Source organism: Ambystoma mexicanum, chromosome 1p, assembly GCF_040938575.1.
Source record: "Ambystoma mexicanum isolate Mex_15411 chromosome 1p, UKY_AmexF1_1, whole genome shotgun sequence".
Taxonomy (NCBI): Eukaryota; Metazoa; Chordata; class Amphibia; order Caudata; family Ambystomatidae; genus Ambystoma; species Ambystoma mexicanum.
In genome coordinates, this window is record NC_090921.1 from 345,992,052 (window position 1) to 346,019,277 (window position 27,226).

General features: G+C 43.8%; 1 protein-coding gene across 6 annotated transcripts in view; it reads left to right on the forward strand.

Annotated features, from left to right (window-relative positions):
- Window positions 1-27,226, forward strand: part of LOC138570011 (survival motor neuron protein-like) — a 354,362-nt gene that overhangs the window by 126,236 nt on the left and 200,900 nt on the right. For 4 of the 6 annotated variants that reach the window (XM_069648543.1, XM_069648568.1, XM_069648549.1 and 1 more), the window contains 3 exons: window positions 1,439-1,630; window positions 3,178-3,375; window positions 20,546-20,746. In XM_069648543.1, coding sequence (XP_069504644.1) covers window positions 1,439-1,630; window positions 3,178-3,375; window positions 20,546-20,746 — 591 coding nt within the window. The remainder of the gene's footprint in view (window positions 1-1,438; window positions 1,631-3,177; window positions 3,376-20,545; window positions 20,747-27,226) is intronic. The other 2 variants (XM_069648577.1, XM_069648587.1) reach the window with 2 other exon arrangements.

A 27,226-nucleotide genomic window follows, 5' to 3' on the forward strand; every position in this document is an offset into this window, starting at 1 on the left:
TCACAAAAGTCTGACATTGGAGAGGGGCTCCTTCCAAAGTATGCTTTTGCCTAGGCCACTCTCTCTCCCCCTCCTCCTCTGCAATTTCAGGGAGATGGGTATCCCTGCACCTACTGTCAGGGCCCTCCCCTCTAGTGAAACTTACCTGTTTACCGCCAGCATGGGCAGTGTGCGTTTCTGCATTCCGCTAGGGGGAAGCATGTCGCGCTCTTATGAGCCTGTCTTTTTTGCCGTTCTTGTGGGCGTCGCGCTGACATTTAACTAACCTAAAATCCTACTGTGAGATGGCAGCGCCCCTTTTAGCTCAAGTTGTTCTTGTCATTTCTGCATTTTACAGTTACCCTTACCCATCTCCTGCCCAATTTTCATTTTCTGCATTAGCTATACCATGGAAATAGTTTAAATAGCAGTGATGTGGTTTCTGTAACTAAAATTGCCAAAAACCTACAACTGTAAACCAGCTAGGCCATATTTATTGTTATTTATGGAATTTATAAAATAAGAGCGATTTTGCTCTGTTTTTAAGTCTTTTGGGATCTGGCAAAGAGGAAGGAATTCATTCAATGTTAATGAATTCAGTGACCATACCCATAATGGAGAATTGCATACGCTTTTGGGCACGATTAACTACAGAAAACTATTTGCATGAAAGTGACATGAGCACATGTCCGTAGATTGAGAGTGGAGTGTGTTTTTATTTTATTTTTTTATGTCCGTTTTGGCAAGCCTCTGTTTTAATGAGATTTTTGTTTCATCGCTTTCTTCTTTATGAAAGCAAGTATCCCCACTTAAACCAACATTTGTTATAATGTTAAGTCTATCATTTATATAGCTAGCGTTTTCGCGTGGTGCTGTACATCGAACATGTTTTATAGGCGATTTATTAATAACTCTGGTAAAGGTGGTACTCATTTTATAGACTTGGGGAAGGATGATTTTGCTGCAATTGGAACGTGTAGATCACAGATATGAGCAATCTTACCGGCAGGATGTAGTTAGGGTGGGAGTTTGTGATTTATTGGTCAGGGGATAACTTAATGTGCCCACCTTACCTTCATGTTGACTTGTATTTTCCTTCTGCTAGTCCCTTTGATTTTGCTGCAAGCTTTTTAGTTCAATTGTAGGTTAAGACCTTTATTTCTATACGCAGAGTCATTGTGATGCAGATGTCTGAATAAGACGTTGTGATTTTGAATGCTTCTGTATTGGAACCTAGTATACTATTTTTGGCAGTTGAATACAAACTATTGAGACATTGAATTGTTTGCTCCACAGCATTTTTTCTCATTGAAGCTCATTTTTCTGTCTCACGCATGTTCCCATAAGCTTTTGGCCTCCTTTCATTGTACAACCTGAGAGGAGGGCCCCATTGTGCCCCACCCCCTATGAAGAATATCCTGATCCTGCCTCACGTGGCTCCACTTTTTGATGCCTCCAGGACATCTTGAGGTGCAGCGAGAAGAGTCGGGGAGCAGATGGATCTCCTTCAGCTCAGCGAGATGACGCCGGGGAGAAGAAAAAGAAGCCACCGTCCACGCACTCCACACCACCACTGCACAACTCCACAGGGAGCAATGGAAAGCATTCACAGAGCTCATCCCAAGCAGTGCCAGCGACGCAGAACTCTACGGTGAGCAACACTGTCAGCACCACTCCAACAGACTGGCTTTAGCCGCGTATGGTGTCCAGACCACTTGAATCACTGCTCCAATAGATTATTCTGGGTATCTGACATTTTCGTTACTGAAACATGGCAAAATGACTGTGTTAACTAGCATCACATGTTTGTTGTTTAAGGGCAACATTTTCATATCAATTTCATTGCTAAAACTTTAGCTGACTAAAACACTTTTTCAATGTTATGTTTGTAGTGTCTGTAAATTGTTTTTTTTTTTTTTGTATGTTACATTGGTTTGTTGCCCGCATATCAACAGAAGGTTTGTATTGGGTCTGCTACTTGTACCTTCATACCCCTTTGTGATCTAATTAAACTGATGCTCTGCTTTGGGATGCTGCTGATAATATTGATTGGGTCTCTATATAAGAACTCTTGAGTTTGAATTTGGGAGTAAAAATGCTTTTGTGGATTCCTGAAGGGTCTTTTTTTGTCTTTTTTTTGGGTGCGAGTAAAAATATATTTGAACTCAAAAACCGGTATCTTTTTAAATGTACGCTTCTTTGCACCAAGCAATTTGTATAAATGAACAAATGCATTTTTACTGCTCAAGATCAGGAAGTACTACTGATGCAGAAATATCCATGGTGTTCTGTCGTGAAAGCAGGGGACAAACTCTGTATGTCTGTTTTTTTGTTATGAGTATGTACCTGTTTTTAAGGAGTAAAATCTGTAGGTCTAATAATTATAATATTGACTATTTTGTATAGTATGCACCTCAAACTGAATTACCTCTTTGTATTGAAAAATTAAGTATTACGAGGACTATGAATTTCTGGATGGCTTAATGAGCCCGAGTGGAACACAAATCCGGTTTTAGTTTGCAGGTCGAAAGAAATAAGGCTATTCAGGAACATTGGCCCTTTTGACCCCACATTCTTTATCTCCATCTTGATATGGTCCACCGTCCTGTTCTCTCCCAGCTCCACCCGTACTCCCTACTTGGCTCATTCATCCCAGTCTTGCGCTTCCTCACTACAACATCCATCCTCTCTCACCAGTTGTTCCTCCCTCATTTTGCAGAAGCTCTCCCATCCCTTCAACTTCTATGCGCCATGCCCCATCCAGGCTCTCTGTTTCCACCATGTGTCACTCTCTTTGCCCCATCCACTTTATCTTTCATGCACGCCCAGGCATGCTCTCTTTCGCTGACCTACCCCAATTTTAACTTTATGGCCCACCTGTTGAGCCGGTCTGTCAGCCTCTGAAGGCTAATAACGCGGGCAAATGATAGTCATTGTCCACTTTCTAGGTGGTCCTATTAGCTCACTCAATCTCAAAAATCGAATCAGGAGGTTAGTTAAAGTATTTATTGCAAGTGTAGGGTTTAGCACTGTGTCCTGGGGTATGAAAGTAAGTCAACTGGATTGGCCACTGGTTCCATGATCTGCTATTGGGCCCCTGGAATCCGAGATTGGATATTGGATCTCTGGGATTTCATTAAGAGCCAATTTAATGACTGCAAATTAATTTATTTTTATACCCTTTCCCTTGCCACGTAGTGGAAAGCTGGGGATGATTGCAGAGCAGTCTGGTCACAAGATGGCTTGGTGTACCCTGCTCGCATCCATTCTGTGGATGAGGAAGAAGGCAGCTGTCTGCTGGTGTATGAGGGATACGGGAATGAGGAGGAACAAACCCTTGAGAACTTGCTGCCCCCAAGCCCTCCTGGGGATGAGAAGGCAAAACCGCACAAAAGGGTAAGAGAAATGGCGTGTATTTTGTTTTTTACGTGTTTTTCTTAATAATGGCACCATAAAGCAGCTTGCCCACAGTGGGTGCCTTCCAAATCACCAATAAGGAAATCAATAAATAAATTTAGGCTATGCAGTTATGAAAGTGGAAGCATGGGCAGCATGGGCAAAATGTGTGGCAGAAGTGTAAACTGTCTTCACATATGTATCAGGTTCAGGACAGGGATAGCACTGCTAGCTTCTCCCACAGCATAGGCAGCTCAGTGCAAATGTACCATCATATAAACATTAAGTGCAGCATAGGCCCCACAGTACTAGCTACTGCTGCACAAATTATGAGATTAAGAGAATTATGCAGATTCGCACGTGGAGTGTAGAGAAACACACCTAGCCAGGCTGGAGGCAACTGGCTGTAGGTATGGGATCCACACGTCCAAAATATTTCCAGAAGGGCAGCCATATCTCCAGCCAGATCAGTGTTGCAAAGTGGACAGCTGCAGTTCCCATTTGTGCCAACGGGCACTGTGCCATTGTCCTTAAAACATAGTTAAAAATGGTTAAGTGGCTGTCTCTTAACAGGTTTTTCTGGCACTTTGAGCCATTTCAGATGCTGCAAATAACTTTGCTACACATTCCCTTATTCTTGGTTTCTACGTGCCATCCCTTCTTCAGCGAATCCCCTCATTCCTCCAGCTCTGCTACTCTTCATCCATTGCTCCGAACAGTTTTTAGAAGAAACGGCTCCTTCTAAACGTAATTGAACTCTTTGTATACACTGGACATTCTCCTGCTCTTTACGATCTACATTGGAACATTCTTCATCTATAGGTAATAACAGATGATGTAACTGATTGCCCCTTAAACTGCCCTCGGACCATATACAATGGTAGGTGCATTAGACACAGCGCATCTGCTATCTCTACTTCGCTTGGGATAAACACTCTAGGAACACCAGAAGCGTGGGAGTGCAAATGTAGCAATATGCTACTGGTCTCTCTCTCCCAACCTTCCTCATATGGCAGTACCATACATTATCCACTGCAAAACCATGTGCATCTATCGTGGTATATATTTCATCATCCCCATTAACCAAGAAATAAATATCGAGACGACTTTTTAGACTTGATAATACATCCGTAGGTTCTACAAACCTAGATACATTTAAACTTTCTACATTTACACTTGTTGCCACCTTCAAACATGACAAGTGAACCACAAAAACCATATAAACATTTATTTTAACATACATTATACATTTCAATATATCTTTTTCTAAATGGAGAAATTCAAATCCCAGATTGTTCTTCACCTTTCTTTTCCACTGGAATGAATGGCGCATCCTTGGGGCATACTTCATTTTGAGCCTGTTCCTGTGCCGGTGGAGGGATGACTGTGCCCCTTCAGGTATTGCTGACGTGGACCCAAATCTTGTTGCCATCCACCGTTACAGCAGTTAGTCACATAAATAACACGGTGCGGCCCATGGAAGCGCCGCTCCTTCCAACGCTGTACGAAGGCCCAGATGTAAATGTGGACTCCCAGGAGTAGCTGTAGCTTGTGTTGATTGTTGGTTTCCTTGCTTTTTTCTCCTGTGGTCTGTTGGTGAGAAGATACAACCTGTTAAGATATAATCTTGACACATTTGGTTAAAGCCCTATGGTACTCTCCTATGACCTCTGCAGTCTTGTATGCGTCTGATGTAGTGCATGCAGGTGAGAGAGGTGTATTTAGCATATGTCCCATCACTATCTCGTGGGGGCTCAAGTGGTGTTCTTTTACTGACTGATTTCTCAAATAAAAAAGTGCTAGGGGCAAAAAAGAGTACCATGACATTTCCAAATCATTACATGTTTTCGTTAACCGGGCCTTGAGGACCCCATTTAACCGTTCCACAATCCCGTTGGCCTGCATGTGGTACACCGAACACAGCCTGTATTTGATTCCAAAAAGTGAAGTAACTACTGCAAACAAGGCATTAAAAAAAGTGGGTTCCATTGTCAGATTTTAGCACCCTGCAAATTCCTCACTGTGGAAATACCACCCCCACCAGAAATCTTGCTGCAAACTTTGCATCCGGATGCACGCAGGGACCATCCTCGAGCCACCTAGAGAATGGACAAATAGCAACAATAAGGTACCGATAATCTTTGCACCTCATGATCATGTCCACAATTGCAATATGGAGCTTCCTGAATGGCCCCAGAGGGCTTAGGCAAGACTCCCCTTATTGGCCTCATAGTGTTTCTGAGATTGAATTTTTTGCATACTACATAGTTCCCTACAGATCTACTTACCTGTTCCTGGAGGTTCGGTATAAACAATTCTTTCTGGAGCTCTGCTGCAGTTTGTCACAGAGAAGTGTGAATGGCTAATCTAGTTGCTCTAGATCCACAAGGAGCAGCTATGGGAATTACTACCTTCCCTGTCAACTCCTGTCTCCATAGCAAATCCGTGGCAAAGGACACAGCCTCTTTTTCTAGAGCTCTTGTTCTTCTCTAGCGACTTCCCGTTGTATCTCAATTCAAGCACCGGGACTGGGGTGTATGGGACTGGCAAATGTACCTCCTGGAATACGGTTTCCATTTTCTGGGAACCTGTAAAAGGTAAGTACGCTGCTACCTTCGATGCCTTGTCTGTGGGATAATTCCCGAGGGCTATTGGATTAGTACAGTTAGTATGCACAGCGCATCACTAACCATATCTTTGTAGACAAAGTTAATACATCAATTAGTTGAGATAACAGCGCAGCATGCTGGACAGGGGTCCCATCAGATCTCTTAAACATTCTTCTCTGCCACATTGATAACCCTGAATGTACAGTGGTGGTGATATATCGCAGAGTCAGAATAAATAGTGACTGCCTTCCCCTTACTCATTTCTAGCGCCTCTAAAAGTGCCAGTGGTGATGCCGCTTGCGCAGAGTGATACCAAGGCAACTGTCTCTTCAGGCTGACCTGATATTCCCCGTCCACAAAGCCCACACTGGCTGCATCTGTATGCCTTTCACCAGTGTCCTGATTGATGGTTGACGACCCATCGACAAAGTACCTCACCTCCCTCGAGAGCATCCTCTTTAAAGTTTATCCTCTCTTCCCCCTCATAAGTGGCACAATCATGAACAATATCATTAGTTTGCACTGGCTCAGTTACAAATGTCACAGGGTTGACTAGGAAACACTGCACGGGATGTATCGATGTGTTCAATAATATAACCTCGTATCCTGAAACTCCTTGCATCGTCAGTCGACTTGGACTGTTCCAAGATTGCAAAGACTGCATGTTCCACATACAATGTCCCTGGGCAACGCATAGTAATGGTTGAAGACTTTTGAATTGCTCACAAGGGAACCATCCCTGCATCACTAGGTTTAGAAGTCTCCTGTCGTACATGAAACGTTTGTGGCCTAGCGATGTCTGCTGAGTCAGACTGCTCTCATCACCTGCCTGTTCGAATGAGAAAATACATAAAATAGTTTCTTGTAATTTGGGGTCGCCAAGACCCAGAGCATTACTAATCGCAAGCCTTCAGTACCCGAAACCAAGTCACCATTTCTTCAGACAACTCTATTGGACCTTTCACCTTTTGCGCTTCCTTAAGCACCTGCAGTAAAGGCCTCACGTAACTAGACTAATCAAAGATCCACTAGCTACAGTTGCAGAACTGGCGATCTCACTTGCTCCAAATATACGACTTCTGTCTGGCAGTACTGCGATTTAAAAAAAAAAAAAAAAAAAACTTTGTACCTCTTCTCCGAAAGCAGGGTGAGGAGCATTATTGAATCCTCTGAAGTGCTACAAACTAATAAATCATCTATGTACTGAATTATGATACTGGACACATAAATTCACCAAATCCATTTAAACCACCCTGTTAAACACACTCCGAGATTCACAGTACCTGTGGGGGACCTTGTGTCCTCGAATCTTTGACCACAATACGTAAACGCCGTGAGGTACTGAAAATCGAGGTGTAAGGGGGCCAAGAAAAATGAAGTAATTTTTTTAATAAATCACTGTGAAGGGGGAGCGACTCAGTGGGCATATTACCGAGAATTATGGCAGGATTCGGCACCATCGGAAATTATACCTCAATAATAAGAGGGTGCAAATCCTGGACAGCCCTCCAACTAGCCCTCTTTGTTTTCTTCACAGGGAAGATGGCAGAGTTTCATGAGGACACAAAAGGTTATATTATGCTTTGCTTTAACAACACATAATGGTCTCGTAAATCCCTTCATCTGCCTCTCTAGACATGGGGTACTGCTTAACCCATGGTAATATGGCAGCAGGTTTAAATTTGATTCACACTGCTCCAACACTCTTTAGCAGTCGGATATCATGAGGATTGCTGGTCCATAACTGGTCTGGTACCTTTTCCAAATCCTCCTTCCAATATGGCAATGTATTTTTAACGATGAGCATTGTCTATGGGTACTAAGCTTTGCTCTATCGCTATCTGGCAAGGCATCCCAATAAAAAAAAAACATCTCTATGTCTTCGGTGTCTTCGAATAATTGCTTGATGGACACGTAATACCAAAATCTGGTAAATGCACTGCAAACAAGATAAGACCAGCGTACACAGAGATAAGTATAAACAGAATGTATTTGCTGCAAGCGGATCCAGGTTCCACACTACAATAGCTGTGGAGAAGTGAGCATTTTACAGAAAGAAAATTGCGTCTTTTATGCACCTGCTGCGAGTGCTATGTCATAGATGTCCTAGATAGTTTACAGCTCCCTGCTACGTATGGGGTTTTCTGTGTGACATAAAGGGATTTCATGCTTGTACTTTCTGACCTTACCAGACCACAGACTGTTCTCACTGAAAGGAGACACTCCTACCAATATTATCTTTTGTTTTCATGACAGAGGGCTGCTGTGAGTTACTGTGCAGTGGTATGTTTTACAGTTATTTAGGATAACCCTTTCCTGGTACATACAGAATTATTTGTTCATGCATTTGTGAGACCAACGCAATTAACAGATGCAGATGAGAATATGTTATTGCGCTTTGTCCGGGCAGTATAAGATCCAAGGCTGTATAAACAATTAGCTCATTCTACTTTGCTGTAACGTTCTGTGTGGCTCAGCACTCTTGTGCGGCGACAAACATATTCCTTGCAGCTCTGAATAGGAGATCGCGCGCCTGTGTGTATGGTCTGTGATTGGGCTGTGGCGTTTTCTCCTGCTGCTGCTACTTTCTCCTGCTGCTGGCAAGCGTTTTTCATCTGCTTCTGGACTTTCAAGCAGCACGGTGTGTTTCCAGGCATAATTGCTGTTTCCTAAAGAAGTGGGGAGAAGGGGAAAAAAAAATCCTTTTTATTTTCTTTTTTTTCCCCTAAGTTCACCATCTCCCGCCCACTTACCCACAATCCTTTTTAAGCACTGGTGCTCGCGCCCGTGTGCGCACGCCTGTGTGTAAGCCCTGTTGCAAGGGCTGTTCTGAGGCTGTACAGAGCTGGACAGAACGGGCAGGCGAGTTTCTTTACCTTTCTTTAATAATATCAATCTTTGTGGGTATTGTGGCCAATAATGAAGTTAAGTTTTATAATTAGTTTTATAATTAGTGCTAACCTGATATGTTGAAATCATTATTGCTGGTCTCTATGCGTAAAAATTTAACTGTGAAACTTTGCATGTTAAAAACAAACATGCCTTCCAAGCTTGAGACTCTGAAACTAATTGAGCGTCTCAAATGAACACTGTGTAAAACAAAACAGGTTTTGAATTCAATAAATAACTCTTCGGAGAAAGTGAAGGAAAGAGCGTATTCAGCGTCTGCAGATATACGCTCATTTTATTCAATTGATCTTGCGAAAAATAGTATGGCAATGAGTCTTGAACCACCTACAACTTCTATTCAACTGGCGGGCGCAACACCTGGTTTGCCGTTAATTGACATAAGTGATCACACTATGTCTAGGTTGACTTGGACAACCCATGATACTGACTCTTTAATACCCTTCACTGAAAAGGAGCAATATGGAACTCCAACATACATCCTGCCTGAAAGGTTGGATAATATGCAAACATTCCCTTTCGAGCTTCAATTCCTATCAAATGACCAATTTGGTGAATGGAAATGTGCTTGTTCAGTCGTAGGCAACAGGACATATTTACGTTCACCAATTTACCTCATGTGGACCCTATTCATGCTGAAGTATGTCACAACATACCCAATATTACGGGTTTAATAACTGAAATTGTCGAATTGCCATTGAATTATCCGGCCAAGCTTGATGATGATGTAGAAGTTAATGAGGATAGTAAAGGAGGATCGAATGAAGGGTCTATGCCCATCCCTCTTTCTCAATCTTCAATTCTGTTTGCAAGGGCTTCAGCAAACTCATCGCCCCCCTCTATTGTATTCTCACAATGCTCTCCTAAAGAAGGGTGGAGAGGGATGAATCTTTGCAGTGCTCTGTTGGTAATAATGTTTTGCTCTACACTACATTGACTTCAATGAATTTGGCTTTAACAACTATGCATAAACTCTATGAATCGTTAGAACAAAAACAATGTATATAGACAGCATTATTAGAACAAATTCTTGCTGAGCAAAGACATACCAAACAGATAGTGTCAGAAAGAAATATAAGCCATTACAACAAAGAGAGCTTGTTGAGTAAGGAAGTATCAATGGATGAGTTGGAGCCGTCCCATGATGAGGCAGTGCCTAAAAACGTATCCCGGCCTAATGACATAATGTCACATCCCCCGTTAGATGAGGTTGACAAAGCATTACCTGTGGATGATTCGGGGTCTAGTCAAATGGTCGACGGACAAAGGGTCGACAGTCAAAAGGTCGACACAATTTGGTCGACAGGTCAAATGATCGAATTTATTTTTTAGTTATATATATTTTTTTAGGTTTTCGTTTAGGGAAAAAAGTAGTTTTTAACAAAAAAAGGGGTTGGGTGGGACCCCACCCAAAACAAAAATAAATGTGAAAAAACAAAAAACAAAATTTGATCATTTGACCTGTTGACCTCTTGGTGTCGATCATTTGACCTGTCGACCATTTAGATTCGATCATTTGACCTACAACCGGATGATTCTGTGATAGTCGAGACTGTCATCGAATCTATGGGGAGTGATGGCCCAGATTTATCACCAACGACATGTAAGGCACAATTAATGACTGAATTTAGAATATTTTCAAAATTCCGATTAAACAAGTGGATAAGAAAAAGTCAATTCCACAATTGAAAAAAAATCTAAGGACATGAAAATGCTGCCTAGCGCGGCTTCTGCTTCTGGGTCAAAACAATTCCTGAAACAGCTTACGAGACCGTCAAAGCAAAAGCAAATTGCAAGTGAGGCAATCACTTTTAAGTATAAGCAAATAGCTAAGCAAAACACCATAGTGAAAGCACCCTTGCACTTGGCTAAAAGTCAATTGACGGTGCTTGAGCCACTTGATGAATTGATAGGTGCTATTGAATCCCCAAAAGAATTGTCTGCTCAGAAACGCAGAAACAAAAAATGGAAATGTATGTTTGACACCGAATGTTGTTCAGACGTCAGAGTCTATTGTGAAAATTCTGGAAGCAAGACTGGCAGACATAGAGAAGGTTGTACAATGCTCCCTTATTATAGGTTCTGATGAGTGATCCTTACATGCTCAGCGAGAGAGCATGACAGTGCCTTTAAAAAAGCTCAAACAAGTAATTCCTCCAGTCAATTACATTATTACACAGTGATCCAAAATTGCAGAGCAGACCGAATCGATCATCAGTCCTGAATATTTTGTCAGATATAGCGGCTCTTGAAGATATATCGACTAGCGATATAGATCAAGTGGAATTTTTACATAAGACTGATCTATCCTACGTAAGATTATGGATACGATCAGGAGCCATATTGAATCTGATTTGGCAATCTCGCTCAGAAATTTTTGACTTCGGATTCACCCTTATCTATGAGTCATTTGAACAATATAATTCGGTCCAAATTACGAAAAGACCTTTATGCCAATCATCTGATTTAGACTCTGGTTCGAAAGTTGGGCCGAATAGGGTGTATTTTGGTGCATCTCTAAAGACAAATGCACCACGAGTAAGTGACCCCCACTTTCATGCTCAACAACGATGATGTTCCTCAAATCTATGACCAATAACTGAACCTCAACACATATCTTTGACGTTACTTTCTTGGAATACTTATGTTCACTCACAACTGTTTAATGATTAGTAGCAATTTTGATGATGTTGATATAATACTTTTACAAGAGACCTGCTTGTCAAAAAGCCCAGTTTGGGAAGAGCATACTATTCTTATTAACCCAGCTATATCCAAATCTAAAGGCCGTCCTTCTGCCGGCCTTCTGGTAGCCACAAGAAACTCAATGGGTTTGTGTTTGAATGAATGGATTCTCATCAATAGTTATTTACAATTGGTGAGGATCATTTTCCAACAACATTGCATCGCAGTGATAAATGTGTACTGGAATCATTTGACCATCACTGATGAAGTCTTTTTCACTGACATAGTTACTGTTTTTGACCTCATTGCCATGGATAAAGAGGTGACTGCCATCATTCTCGCAGGTGAGAGCACAAAGATGGAACAGTTTAATGCATAGCCGACAGATGGTCATGCTCAATGGGGCAATTGAGGGTGATTTACCAGCTAAGTTTACTTGGCATCGTGACCAACAACAATCCAGTTATTGATTATATCTATACTGACTGTAAATTATTCCCAAATATAAATCGATTCTCAGTTCACACTCAAAACCAAAGTGATCACAAACAGCTTGTGGTTACCTGGGCATGGCCCTGTCGGGTCCCTGCGTATAACCACCATAGATATGAGGGAGAAGTGATGGTTAGTAATGGTCGTAATCGACTTATTTTAACCCCAAACGGCTACAGAAATTGCTTTTTGACCTTACAAATTCAAAGTAAAAATGCTGAGTATGCGTGCTCTACACAGCAGGACTATACCTCAAGTTTGTATTTACTTCAAGAGACTTCTAGCAGGTGGTCGAAACCGATGTTTAAGCACAAGCATAGTTTTGATTTACAGATCAAGTTAAAGAAAACAGAACTCCGAAAAGCAATACGGCAAGTAAAATTGCATGACAGAGATATAGTATGTGGTATATAAATTGTCACAATTTCTTTTTTACATTTAGCTAAGTTTCGTATAAGTTTTGGCCCTTTCCAAAGATTTTGTTTGGTTATGTTTATATTTTGTCTCTTTTTATTCCATTTTTATTTTGATTTTATCTGATGTTTGTGATGTATTTAATATGTAACCTAATTTTGTTTAAATATTGAAAAAGTTGAATTATTCAGCTATATTCAATAAAGATAAAAAAATAGTATGGGAAATCAAGAGCTTAAAAGCACAATATAGAAATTGGGTAGTAGCTAGAAGATCATTAATATATCAACACGATGGTGAAACAATGCTTAGAGCTGTTGCCTCAAGAAATTCTGGCGATATATGGCATCTTCACAACTCATGTACTTCAACGTTGCAAGTTTCTTTGCAGGTGAATGCAGTACCTGCAAGTATGTGGACTAAAATTTTTTTACAGCTTTATCCTAAAGAAAGTGCATTGAAAACATATACTGTATGTGCCGATCTATTGTTTCCCCCTGTGAAATTTGATATAGATATTAAGATGTTCATTGGTAAATTATCTCAGTCCAGAGCAGTTGGCCCTGACGGTTTGTCTAACCATCAGTCTAAAGCTAATCCTGAATATTGGTCTAACATTCTAATGCTGATTTTTCAGGAGGTAATGCGCCCACAACAAATTCCGGTTAGCTGGAAAGGGTCCATTATAGTGCCCATATTTAAAAAAAGGGATCGCACAAATCCAGAGAGCTATCGTCCGATCGCTTTACTGGACGCTCCCAGAAAATTGTTCTCTAAGCTGATCCTGGGACATCTAACTGCATGGATGAATAGAGATAATCTGTTTGGCCCCTATCAGACGGGTTTCGTTCCGGACATGGGCATCTCGATTAGCCTAATTACAGTCTCGGCCATACAACATCATATAGCAAAATCCAAACAATGTATATAAATGCCATTTGTCGACTTTAGGTTGACTTTTGACTCTGTAAGCAGGACCCTTTTTATTCCATAAATTGTGCTTATTGGGTTGTCCTTCGAATCTGTTGAAATTAATAAAACAACTCCATACTGATACCTCAATTAAGGTTCGGTTATCTGCTGATGGTAAACTTTCACCTTCAATTCCGACTGAACGAGGTCTTAAGCAGAGGTGTGCACTTGCATCTATATTCTTTATTCATGATATGAATAATTCATTCTCTTCCATAACTTCAGATCCACCCCGTCTAGGGCTTTCTCCGGTAGCTTGGCTATTTTATCCGGATTATTTGTTGCTCTTGTCTAAAACCCCCATTGGTCTCCAAAAAATCTTAAATGAGTTAGGAATCTATTCTGAGTTAAATCATCTTGAAATTAACATTGGAAAACAAAGGTGTTAATAAGTACAATGACCAAAAGGAAATGCTCATATAAATGGAAGCTTAATGGAAATGAACTGGAACAGATAAAGCAGTATAAATATCTTGGAATTAATATAAGAGAGCGAAACTCAGATCTGCTTTATTATCAAGATCTTCAAGAAAAAATGTGAACTGCAAGATCACAGGCGGTTCTCCTAAAACATAAGTACTGTAAGTTCTCTTATGCACCGCTAATAACATTTTATACCCAGAAGATAACTTCCATTATCTTATATGATTTGGATTCTAATAGTACTATGTCGTATCAATTCTGGACTCGCATGGAAAATAAATTTTGGAAAAGAATCTTGGGTCTACCACAATGTGTATTGATGTCTGCTATACGTCACGAATTGGGATTGCTATCACTGTATGCCATGTATTGTTGGAAGGTGTTAAGCCTGTATAGGAAACTACTTATGACATCTACTGGTGAATGACTAATTTGTGTTACAGCCGAATATATGCTTGCATCTGATCATTAATTTCCATGCCAGTGGCGTTCACTTGCAAAAACTGTAATGGATATGGCAGATATCACTGCAGAGACATTGATTGCAAATCCCAACAAAGCAAAATCTAAACTGTGGCATATGGATTGGATACGTACAATTGAACAATGTAAAAACCCTACCATTTCTCATGAACTCACAAGAATGGAGAAGGCTTTTAAAACAGCTGAGCAATATTTGCTAAAATTTCCTTCACCGGAATATAGACAAATTTATGTGAGGTTTCAATTTAATGTGATCAACACTAGACACATAATGAGGCAACGGCGGCAAATAAAAGAAGAGCAGTCGTACTGCCGATTCTGCAATATTCCAACATGCAAGGAAACGCTATGTCATATACTAACAGAATGCGATGCTTTAATGATGAAGCGATGGTTGCTAATTAAACCTCTATTTGATCAATATACCATTCTAACACCACAAGATTTGTGGGGAAGATTGTTTCACTCTAAGCTGCCTATGGTTCAAGTGGCAGTAGCAAAGTATATAAAACAACTACAAATAGAAACTTGTATTAAATGAATGGACAAATGTTTTTATCATTTCAATGTTATTTCCATTCTCTTTTTCTCTCTACCTTTTATCATATTTTATAATTGAAAAGGAAACTTTTTTGTATGTAATTTGTGAAAAGTTCTTTGGACTAAAACACAAATTAAATTAAAAAAAATAGATCACAAAAATGGAATGCATGCATGAAAGAAAATGGAGGAGCTTCAGGCTAACCCGAATAAATGCATTTTCACAACGTCTCTTAGCGATAAGGTGGGATCGATGCACAGAGCTGTGTGCCATACTCCGTCTTCCTCATCTGTGCCTGAGAGTAGAATCCCTGTTCTTCTTCGTCACTACTGCCTCTAAAAGAATTGCAACAATGGTGCCTGGTGTTATCTCCTGCGGCACAACAGGCCGGCAGCATAAATTCAATTGGTACCCGCCATGTCTGATTTATGATCCCAGGAACCCAACTCAACAAAACCATTATTTATTTTATTTGTTGAGCATTTGTTAGGCACCTAAACAATGCAATGGTGTTTTCGAGGCGCCATAAGACAAAGTGGGGAGGAAATAGGAGAGTAAATAACAGCAGAAAAAACAGTAAATGTCCAATTGTGGTCCTACTAGGCCTTGTGATGTTCAGACATGCAAGTGAAGTGAAAAGAAGTGCGGGAGATAGGGAAGGGAAGGGGCTGTGGTGGGGGGTGAGAGCAGGTTGAGGACAAGTGCTGCTGGGAGCCCGGGAGGGAAGTGCCAAGGGGAGCCGTGGGAGGAGGCCACTGGCTAAGTGCTAGGGCGGAGGAATCCCATGGGTGGGATGGACCGCCGTTAGGAGGTGGGCCCCTAAGAGTAGTGCTGAGGGGACCGGGGGGATGCTGGTGTCGACTGGGTAGAGGGCCTGGTAGCCTAGGAGATTCATGAAGGACCAGGCCGCTAGTCTCAGCGGCAGTGGGGTGATTAGCAGGGAAGGGAAAGAGGGAAAGAGGTGGAGAAAAGCAGAGCTTTGAGAGGCAGGTAGGGGGCTGTTCCAAAGAGAGGTACAGTCGAGGAGAGAGACCTGCCCCCCACTCTCTACTTGGGGAAGCGTTTGACAAACAGAGTTGGAGTTAGAGGAGCGGATGGCTCTAGCAGGGAAGTATTTAGGTAGGAAACGTTGGAGATAGCCTGGTCCCAGACCCCAGATAGCCTTGGAGAGCAAAGGGTCTTGAATTTGATCCTTCTGGCCACTGGGAGCCAGTGTAGAGATATTGGGGCTGGAGAAATGCAGTCTCTGGGCTTGAGGCCAAGGATAAGTCTTGCAGCCCTATTCTGAATTAGCTGAAGGAGGTGTAGGGAGGAAAGGGGGAGATTGAGGAAGGGGCTGTTGCAGTAGCCTAGCCTAGAGAGGACCAGAGCTCTGGAGATGTTGCGCTTCTGGGATCAGCTGAGGAAAGGGAGAATGCCTCTAAGAAGGTTAAGCTGGAAGTGGGCCTTCTTGCAAGTCCCAAGATGTGAGGGGTGAAGAAGAGAGCAGAGTCAAAGATGACCCCAATGTTTTTGGCCTCCTAGGATGGTGAGGGTAGAGGGCCCAAGGAGGGCAGCTAGAGGGTAGGAGGAAAACCGGGTGCAGGTGTCCCAATGAGAAGGAACTACGTCTTACTGGCATTAAGACAGGGATCTTTGGCTACACACCATGCCTGGATGGTGATCAGACAATCCGGGAGGAGGGGGAGGGGGACGAGGAGGAGGAGGAGGAGGAGGAGGATGAGGATGTGTCGCATCAGCACAATACTGGGAAGGAGATCAGGTGAGCAAGAGGGGCAAGATGGATATTGAAGAGCCACGGGAATAGTATAGAGCCCTGGAAGACGCCACAGGTAGAGAGAGAAGTGGTGGAGAAGAAATGGGTCAGCCAATCAAGTGCCTGATCTGTGGTGCAGAGTTACAGTCCAGATTTGCGAGCGTGTCTTCACGGGTGTTCAGGAGAGCAGTTTTCATGCATCTGGATGCCCGTAATCCAGATTGATGGTCATGGAGGCAACCAACAATTTCAGTATGAAGGTTCAGGTAGGGGGGAGGACCAACATCTCCAAGAGTTTACCCGGGAAGGGGGTAGTGGAGATAGGGCGATAGTTAGCCAGGCAAGAGGTGTCAGCAGATGTCTTTGTTAGGAGAGGGTGCGCAAGGGAGTGCTTGAGGGAAAGAGCCAGTGGTGAGGGAGTAGTTGCAGAAATCATCAAGGGACTGGGTGAAAGAGGAGATGTTGTCTTTGATGGTTCTATAAGAGCAGGGGTGCGCCTGTTTGACCTTCATAGAGCAGACCACTTTAGAGACCTCATCCAGTGTTATGGGCAGGAGGGAGGAAAGTGCGGGGGGGTGGAGGGAGAGGATCCAAGGGAGGCTGGCGTCTGGAGCAGGATTGGAGGTGGGAGTGGTGGAGATTGAGGACAGGATGTCCTGAGTTTTAGATGAGAAATGGGAGGCCAGGGCGGTGCTGAGAGCCTGGGAAGGAAAGAGGTGGAGACTGCGGATGAATTGGCTGGTTCCTTGCAGATTTGAAAAAGTTCAGCCGTGTTGTAAGTGGCTCCAGAAATCCGGGCTTGGATGTGGACCCTCTTCTTGGAGCAGATAGAAAAACGATATTGCCTTTGGACCAAACGCCAGGCCAGTCTGTCAGAGGTTGAACCCGAGGTCTGCCACTTCCGTTCAGCAACTCTGCACTTGCGTTTCAGGGATGCTAGATCAGAGTCATACCAGCTGTTGCAGTTGGAGGCAGGCTTTAGGCGGATCCTCATGATGGGGGCAAGGATGTCAAGAGTTTTGGAGATGGAGAGGTGAAGGTTAGCAAGGACAGACTCAGAGGGGGAGTCCAAAACAGGGGAAGGAGGGGGAGCAAAGGTAGCAACTGACACTTGCTCCATCGGTCCAATGACGGTGAAGGTGGCTTGCAGTGCAGGGGGAGGCTCACAGAGGGCCAAGGGGCTCCAAGCGGGAGGAGAGGAGTGAGTAGTTGGACCAGGAGAGGGGCGTGGGGACCGGGTTAGAGATTGGGATGTCTCCAGAGATGAAGGTATCCAGAGTGTGTCCGGCTGTGTGGAGGAGTTTGGAAGAAGAGGTCAACATGGAGGAGGTGAGGTCAGCCCATTCAGATAGGAAGGGAGAGTTTGGGCCGGGGCCTGTAGATGAGGCATTCAAAGTAGGAGTAAGATTGAGCAGGTATGATGAGAGGCAGGGCCCCACTCAGGGAAAATCCAGGTCACTCCATATCTGGGTCGGTTGGGGTTGGGTTTGGAGAGGGTTTTGTAGTCTTCAGGAAGCACAGTGCCAAGAGTAGTGACAGAGCTGGCATTGAACAAAGTCTCCGTAAGGGCAAGGACAGCAAGGTCAACGTCTTCAAGAAGGAGACAGATGTCAGAGGAGTGTTTGACAGCAGAAAACACATTCAGAGTAGCTAAGTGGAGCCGATTACCACCTTTTTCAAGTTTTTTCCAAGGAGGGTTACAGGGGCGTGGTACTACCATCGGTGCTGGCGGAGAGCTCAGCGGAGAGAATGAAGGAGGAGCAGCAGGAAAAGGACAGTGTTAATGAGAGAGGGCAGGTGCTGATCGAGAAGAAGAGTAGTTCGAGAACCTTGAGCCATGATAGTGCCATTGTGATAGACATTAATGATGCACCTAGAGAATGAGCAGTATGTCAGGAGTACTTCCCATCTAGTGCCACCATTAATGCACAGGTTTAAAAACACCTAAATTCATCTTCCTAGCAAGGCACTAAAATGCAGCAGAAAATGGTTAATGCGCAGGTTTAAAATCACAATTAAAAAGGTGATGTTTGGATGGTTTTGAATTAACCATAACCACGGGCACAGTTCTGGGCAACCCTCCATACCCCCTAGAACTCCAACTACATAGACTACAGTCACTGAGGGCGTTCAACCAAGGAAAAAGTGCATTGAGGCCACACAAGTGGGGAAAGCGTGCTATATAAATAACAAGATACAATACAATACATACAAAACTGTAACATCATGCCCCATTCGCTGCACCTCCATTCACAAATAAGGCATGCAAAACACAAACCCCTCTTGATCGTGGGACCTTTCCTGACCTTCCTAACCCCAACATGTGTATGTTTTCAGTGAATAGATAAGGATTACTAAAAGTAACAACCACTACCTGGAGACCAAAATAGGTGCCTTCGATTTCAGACTTTATAACGAGTAATACCATGGGTGCACAAAAGGCTGGCAAGATGTTCCCAAATGCTGAGGTGATCTACTGGATTATGCACCCAGACATACTCTTGAACTGCCTGTATCACATGTAATGCAAATAATGCCCAAACACCAGCCTCCTTGGCCACAAATCCTGCTGGCTCAGGTTAAGGTTTGTGACTAAACCGAAACACAAAGTGAAAACCAGGAAACCGCCCGTCTCTTGCTACACACCACCGTAATCGCAATCGGGGCGGCTTCACAGCTCCTGAATTTCAGGAAAGAACGCCAACTCTGCTTTTCAGGGACTACCTAAGGGTCACTTGGGAACTTCTAGCGTACTTTAACCTGTAACCTCTATTTCTATGCACATATGTTAACCCTAGCTACGTTTGCACTATATCGGATCTAGAACAGCAGTGTTCCAACAAGTATGTGGCTGGAAATCCATCCTCTTGTGCTTGTTCGCTCTAGCATCAAGCAGGCTCCGTTCTATTAGAAAAATAAAGCAAACGTGTATTTAATATACACCGTCCCAAACCTGAAGGCTTACATTTCCGTGATATTTACTTGGATTGGAGATAAAACAGTGTTGGCAGACACCGCCATCCATTTTACTAATGAATGTGTCTTTATAAGTTTCAGCAATTTCACTGATCGTTTCTCATCTCCAAATTGTTTTTAGTTTTTATGTCTCAGGAAACAAATGTGACTCCCAGCAATAGGAGTGGTTTCTTATAAAGAATTGACAGTATAAGTAAAAGAAAAAACACTATTCTGAGAAAAGGTCATCATCATATGGGCAGTGCAACACATTTGTTTTCTAGGAAATAAAACTATTTGAGAGATGAGAAACTATCTGTGTAATTAATGAACTGCATATTCGTTCACACAAATGTATGGCATTTATAAAAAAAATCTGGATCTTTTATGATCTGTTCTTTTAGGTACCTGGGTTTTCCCTGAGTGCCGTTTCCATGTGACTAACATTTGTTGGAAAACGTTTGTCTGATTGTCTGAATTCGGCTATTTGGATAGGGTATTTTATTTTCTTTCCACTTTATTGGGGGCGGGGTCAACCATCATAACCCTGTGTTTTCCCTCACCTCTTCACCCTTTCTTCCCCGAGTTGTTTTCAAAACATTCTTTAAACCTTTACTTTGTGACCACTTTTAGCCAACCTTATTGGCAATGCTATTGCATTCTCCTTGTGCCCTGTGCAATGCCGTGTATGCCGCTCCATGTATGGTCAAAGGGCTATCATTCATACACTAACTGCAGCTTAGCTCAGGGATCATCTGTATATAATGTACAGAACATCTCCCATCATTAATGCCATCTCAAAAACCTGTGAAATATTTGCTGCTTACGTTTTTTCGTTTCCCTGGTCTTTTAATAATGTACCCCCAATTTTCAAAACCTGAACAGGTTACCATAGGGAGTGACTTCTTGATTTTTTTTTTCTTTGTTTTTCAGTGGAAAGTGGGCGACCCCTGCAGCGCTGTGTGGTCTGAAGACGGATGCGTATATCCTGCTACGGTGAAGTCTATTGATTATGAGGCTGGGACATGCCTTGTTGTGTATGATGGATACGGGAACAAAGAGAAACACAACCTGGATGAGATTGTGTCCGTTTGCAGCAGCAGTGATGAGAGCTCCTCTCCCACAATGGCACAGGTGAGCTGTAGGAAGAGGACAAGCTGTGGATGGGGACATATAATCATTTAGCATGAATGTGGGTATCATTGTGAGTGTACTGTGCCTTGGCTGAAAGAAACCTTCTGCTTGTCATTATAGTACTTGCTGAGGTAGGCTCCAGAATAGTGATTGTAATATGCAGGAGCTTTGACTCTTACTGACTAATGCACAGGGTAGGTTTCTGTAACTGGCTGAAGTAGGGTCTGGATGGCTCGCTTCTCTGAGGTAGGGTCTGAAGGGCTTGCCGCCATGAAGCAGGCCCTGAGGGGACTAACATTTTTGTTACGTCTGTAGTAGGATTTGAGACGGTTATTTTTCCAATGCCGTTTTTTTGGGTTTGGTTTCTAAAATGCTTTTTTTTTTTAAATATCGACTGCCAAAGGTCAACTCTAAAGAGTGTTCATCCTAAAAGTTTAATACTACAGGATGCCCAGAGCAAAGGTAATCCTAAAGAAATTGTGATGACCAGGGCCGAGTTCCCTGATGTAACTATCTTCCTGAATCAACATTCTCTTCTCTAACACCTACTCCTTTTAATTTATTCATCATTTATAATGCGCTCAATACCGGAGAGCAGTCTCTAAGTGCAGCGCTGGGATACAAACCCGTTGTGCTCTGCGTTGTCTTGCTTCCAAGATAAATGTGTTGCAGCTGATCTATCCTTTGCCTTTAAAATTCTATTTCTTTTGGGGGGGGGGGTCACACTGGGTGAGGGGAGGTCACACTCACTCCGACGCCACCCCTCACTCACTGTACTGTCTGAAGAATTCAGATGGTGGAATACCACCATACCTCCTCCCACCCAATACATGCTTTCCATACTTGCTACTGATCTATTTTAGTCTGCTTTCAGCTTGCTTAAGATTTTTTTTTGCATAGGGTCGAGTGTCGTACAGCGTTAAGTCTTCAGTGGCCTCCGTAGCGTCCCTTGTGACGTTGACGCTGGTATATGAAGCACGCACGCGGACGTTACCTCCGTTCAATTATTTCTGCATTGCTGCATGCTTGGGACCTACTCGACCTCAGCAGAATTTTGATTACCTTTGTTCTTCAGTATAAGTGAATTCGATATTCTTCGAATATGTCATCGACACCGAAGATGGGTTACAAACGGTGTACAGACTGTGGGGCAAAAATGTCCATCACGGACCCTCACTGCGCCTGCCTATGGTGTTTGGAGACAGGACACAAGGTGGACGACTGTGGCTAATGTCAATCTATGAAGGTTAAGACCTTGCGGGAAAGGAAGGGGAAACTAGATGCAGGTAAGCACTCTCCCAAATCCCCAGCCGTTACCCCATCCAAAAGGACAAAAGTCGTCCTCCGAATCGAATCCTTCAAATCGAAGGATGTTTCCCCTGAGCGAAAGTGTCCGAAACATCAGACGATCAAGGTCCAGTGCAGGACGCTAATCGTACAAGAAGAGTAAAAAACAGTGTTGCAGGTCCTCGTCATCATTGTCTTCCTCTACCAAAAATGTTTTATTCCCAAAGAAAATCTCGACTCCTGCGGAATGGGAAAACGTCTGCTTAAAATGCTTGACATTTTCCAGAGGCAAGCTCCTCCAAGTGCTCCTTTCAAGGAGTCAGGGAAGCAAAGCCAGCGCTCGGCGTCTGACAAGACCAGTAGGGAGTCTTGTGTGTCTCCTCCTTGCGTGCTCCAGATCCCGGGAAAAGAGGCTCCTCGATGCAAGTCGAAGGAATCTTTGACACATAAGAGAAAACCTGTGCCTACCCCTCAAAGCCTTCCTCTCCGGTATTGAAGCCGCGAAGCCGTTGAGTTTATCTCCCGAGCCTTTGAGACATGTCGTCCATTTAAAGTAATTGAAGCATGTTAAACGGTCGGCTCATTCACTGACCGCTTCGAGAAAGTCATCGATACCTTCAACACCATCGCAGCATTCAGTGCTTCCGAAGGCTGCAAATTCAATTGATCAAACCCATGCCTCGACATGTTTTCTTCAGGCAAATGGGATCCATCTTCGAGGAAGATGAAAAAGAGGATCGGGCCCCTTTTGGTTATGAATATGGAACACCAAATGTTCCAGAAGAACTAATTTCTCAAAAGTCTAACATACACAATCTAGTCGAAACTCTTAAAGAAACCAGCACCTGGGAAACCTCACCAGAGACAGACTTCGGTAACCCAGAGGTGACTGGTTATGCTGATCCTTTATACAGCTCTGTGATTTGTGAAGTAGCTAAATATCTGGTGTGGTCTAAACCCGCAGCTACTATAGAGAATGATGATCTCGCAGATATCCTAGACAGTGGTCCAGTTAAGGAGGCTGTGCTAACATTTCATGCTGCAAGATGGAAAAGATGTTATGAGGAAGTCTTTACAGTCCCGCCTGGATACAGTGGATTCAGTAAGCAAGTCCATGGCTGCCAGTACTGTGCTTAGGTGCATGTCTTGGCTCAGGCAGTCCAGGTTTTCTGCAGACGTCCAGGCACGTTTACTTGACATGCCTTTTGACGGAACCTTTCTGTCCGGAGAAAAGGTTGATAATAGCCTGGAGAAACTGCAGGCTTCTAGAGCAGCAGCAAAATCATTAGGGGCAGCAATCGGACAACCTCAACCTTCAGGTCAAGGATGGAGAGGACATCCTTTTCGTTTTTTTATTCCTCCGTCTCTAGAGGAAGAGGACAATTCTCGCAAAGGGGTCAGAGGCAAGTTCCTCAGGAAGGACAAGTACAAGATGGTAACTCTTTCGCAGATCCTTCAGGCCCGTCAACGTCAGGATTTGTTGGAGTCAGTGGACCTTCAGGGAGCTTACTTTCATGTGCCCATACATCAGAAGCACAGAAAGTACCTGAGGTTCGGAGTTGGCGGTTCTCATTATCAGTTTGGTGTTCTGCCATTCGGGCTCACCTAGCCCCAAGGGTTTTCACCAAGCTTATGGCAGTGGTGGCAGCAAGTCTAAGGAGGGAGGGGATTCACATCTACCCCTACCTGGACGACTAAAACTGTTCCAGAGAAACAGCCCTGATCAACCAGTCATCTCAGTCGCACCTGCCACTTCCTCCACAAGCTGGGCTTCTCTCTAAACTTCAAGAAGTCCCGCCCCACTTGACGCCTTCACAGAAACATCAGTTAATTGGAGCAATCCTGGATTCAGCCTCAGGAAAAGCTTTGCCACCTGAATTAAGGGCTCAACATCTCTTGCAGATGGTCCAGAATTTCCAGAGTGCCCAACGTTTTCCGGCCTACAACTTCCTAAGGTTGCTCAGCCTTATGGCATCCGGCATTTTTCTGGTGCCAGAAGCCTGTCTGAGAATGAGATCCCTTCAGTGGGCTTTCAGATCCCAGTGGTCTCAATTCCCAGACAGAATGACAGACCTTCTCTGGGTCCCGACAAAGGTTGCCTAGGATCTCCTGTGGTGGGATAGCTGAGAGAATGTGATGAGCTGAGAACCCTTTTGGCAACCATGGCCAGAGACGACAGTTGTGACAGACGCTTCCCTCACAGGATGGGGAGCGCACATGAGAGATCTTTCAGTAAGTGGACACTGGTGTCCGATACCGAGGCTTCCTCCCCCAACTGCTCACCTGATTCTTCCGGAATGGGTTCTGTAAGAATAGCCTCTGATCTCTTCTGATCCTTCCTCCTTGTGGGAGTCTTGTCCTTTGGTGCTCGGGCCTTTTTATCGTACAGATAGGGTCTGTCCCCTCCGGAGGCCACCTTGGCAGAGATATTCCCTGACCGCGGGGATCCCCAGGGGGCCAGTCCTAGATTCAGGGAAAAAGCACTAAGGCAGAAAAAACCCTGTTCCCAATTGGGTTCTGTTGGGCGGCAATTAGATCTCCTCTCTTCCAGTTATGAAAGTTCCATTTGCAGCAGGCAAGGAAGTCCGTTAGACTTGAGAACAAACTCCACCGCTGATAAATATGATACAAACTGCTCAGTGTATCCAGGAGATGTGGAATCTTTAGAACAGGAGATATCAAGAAAGATATTAGAGCCAGACAGTTCAGACTAAACAGAATAACAGAGAGAAAGAACTAGAAAAGAATGGTAAGTAGGTAAAGAATAAAAGAACCCGATCAGAACTGACCGCGAAGGCGGACAGTTAGGAAGAAAGGAAGAAGTACCGTGAAAGAAACCCACTCACCAGTTAAGAAAAAGCTCCTTAAGGTCGTAGCGCGAGCCAAGGCTCTGCTTGCTAAAACAGAGTGACGGCGCCGGTTGCAAGTATACCCCCGGTACCTAAAAGTAAAAGGAATGAAAAGACCAGTAGTGCTCAAAAGAAATACCAACAGAAATAAGTATTAAGAAGGCAAAGAAAAGAGTAAGCACGGCACGGCACAGAGCAAACCGAGTTCCGCGTGCAGTGCAGTAGAATTCCGGCAAAGGAGAAAGCGAGAAAGAAAAATAAAACAGGAGTGCAAGGCAAACACAAGAAGGGCTGAAGAGCACAGTAAGGAATCAAAATAGGCGAAAGTAGGCAGCCGGAACGGATGAATTTCACGAGAGAATCTCCACACGAACCGAGCGTTGGTAAACAGATACAACGCGTCGGCTTGTGGGAGGAGCCTGCCTATAAAGGGCCGGCGGCCATCTTGGGTGAGGACTGGAGCGTGATCAAAGCTTCCAGCGCTTCCACAGCCTCCAATTCCTGACAACTGGTCTCAGTTTGAGTCCAGACTCCATATCAACCATTTAGAGCTGAAGGCAATGACTAGCGCTGATAGCCTTCCTGTCCTCAATACGGGGAAGAGTGTCCCGATAATGACGGACATTACACTGGCCATGCACTACCTCAACAAGAGATGGGGTGTGTGGTCACTTCTCCTGTGCAGAGAGGCAATGCTGCTCTGGTTCTGGGCACTGAGAGAAGGAGCCACTCTTCTGGCAGTTCATCTAGCCGGAGAAAAGAACACCGCAGTGGATGCACTGAGCAGGCAGAGCATGATCTCCCATGAGTGGAAGTTGGCTCAGGAAGTCCTTCTGGAGATCTTTGCCATTTGGGAAACTCTCGTGGAGCTGTTTGCGACCAGTGTCAACCGGAAGTGCGAGCTGTTCTGCTCCACGGAATTTCCCCAAAGAGGAGCTGTAGTGGTGGACTGGGAGTTTCCACTTCTGTATGCGTTTCTGCCATTCCCCATTCATCGGGAGGTTGAGGAAGTTTGGGAACACCATGATCTTCATTGCTCTGGATTGGGCCAGGAAAACCTGGTACCCAGACCTTCTGGAAATGCCCATCTGCCCTCCTATTTGTCTTCCCCAAAGAGAGGACCTAGTCTCGCAAGATGGAGGTCACATTCTTTACCCAGATATCAAGAGACTCCATCTTCACGGCTGGTGTCCGAAAGGGTGAGATATAAGGATTGGGACCTTCCGGAAGACGTTATGGAAGTGTTGCATTCAGCTAGGAGACCAGCAACTAAATCCCTGTACCGCTGCCGTTGGAGTACGTTTTGCAGCTGGTGCAGGGAAAAGAAACTTGATCCTTTCTCATGTAAACGTCCCATGTTCTTTCTTTCTTGCTCCATCTAACTCATTCTGGGTTGCAAGTGGCCATGGTGAATGGCTACTTAGCGGCATTGTCAATCTTTAAGATTTCCGGATGAGTGACCGTACTTCAAAGTACCGATTTTGGTACAATTTCTTAAATCCTTAACAAATTTCTTTCCGCCTATTCCCTTCATCGTGCCATCATGGGATTTAAATCTAGTAATAAGATGTCTTACGTGCGCTCCATTTGAGCCCATACATTTGCGCCTTTTTAAGAATGCTGACCATGAAAACTGCCTTTTTAGAAGCTATCACAACTGCCGTAGGGTAAGTGAGCTACAGGCCCAGTCTTCCAAACCACCTTTCACATCCTTTTCCAAGGACAAGGTAATTGTAAGAGTTGGGTCATCCTTCCGAAAGTTGTGTCATAGTTTCACCTCGCACAGCGTATCTTGTTACCATTTTTTCATCCACCTCCACATCCATCAAAGAAGTGGGAGAGACTACATCGCCTGGGCCTTAAAAGGGTGCTAAGCTACTACATTACAAGAACAGCAAATATTTGTCAAAATGATCAGCTCTTCATTGGTTGCGTTGGTCAAAGATTAGGCTTGGCTGTCACAAAATAAATCTCTAGATGGATTGTCATGTGCATTACAGAATATTACTCTTTGGCAGGCAAATATTTATCCTAAGGTTTGAGGGTGCATTCCACGGTGGCTGCTTCCTCAGCTCTGGAAATAGGTGTGCCAGTGCGGGACATTAGCAGAGTGGCAACGTGCTCGTCCCTTCATACGTCAGTACATTTTCTGTGTAGATTCTTTATCGGGAAATGAAGACACATTTGCCAAAGCTGTCCTTCATAATATAAACAAATCGGTGTTGGGTGCCAAGGATTTCCGTAAGCCAAACTGATCTGTGTGATTTGGCCGTGGCAGAATTGTTCGTGGCAGAATTGACGTCGTCAATTTTGATGCAAAACCGATTTTGCAGCGGCCAAAATC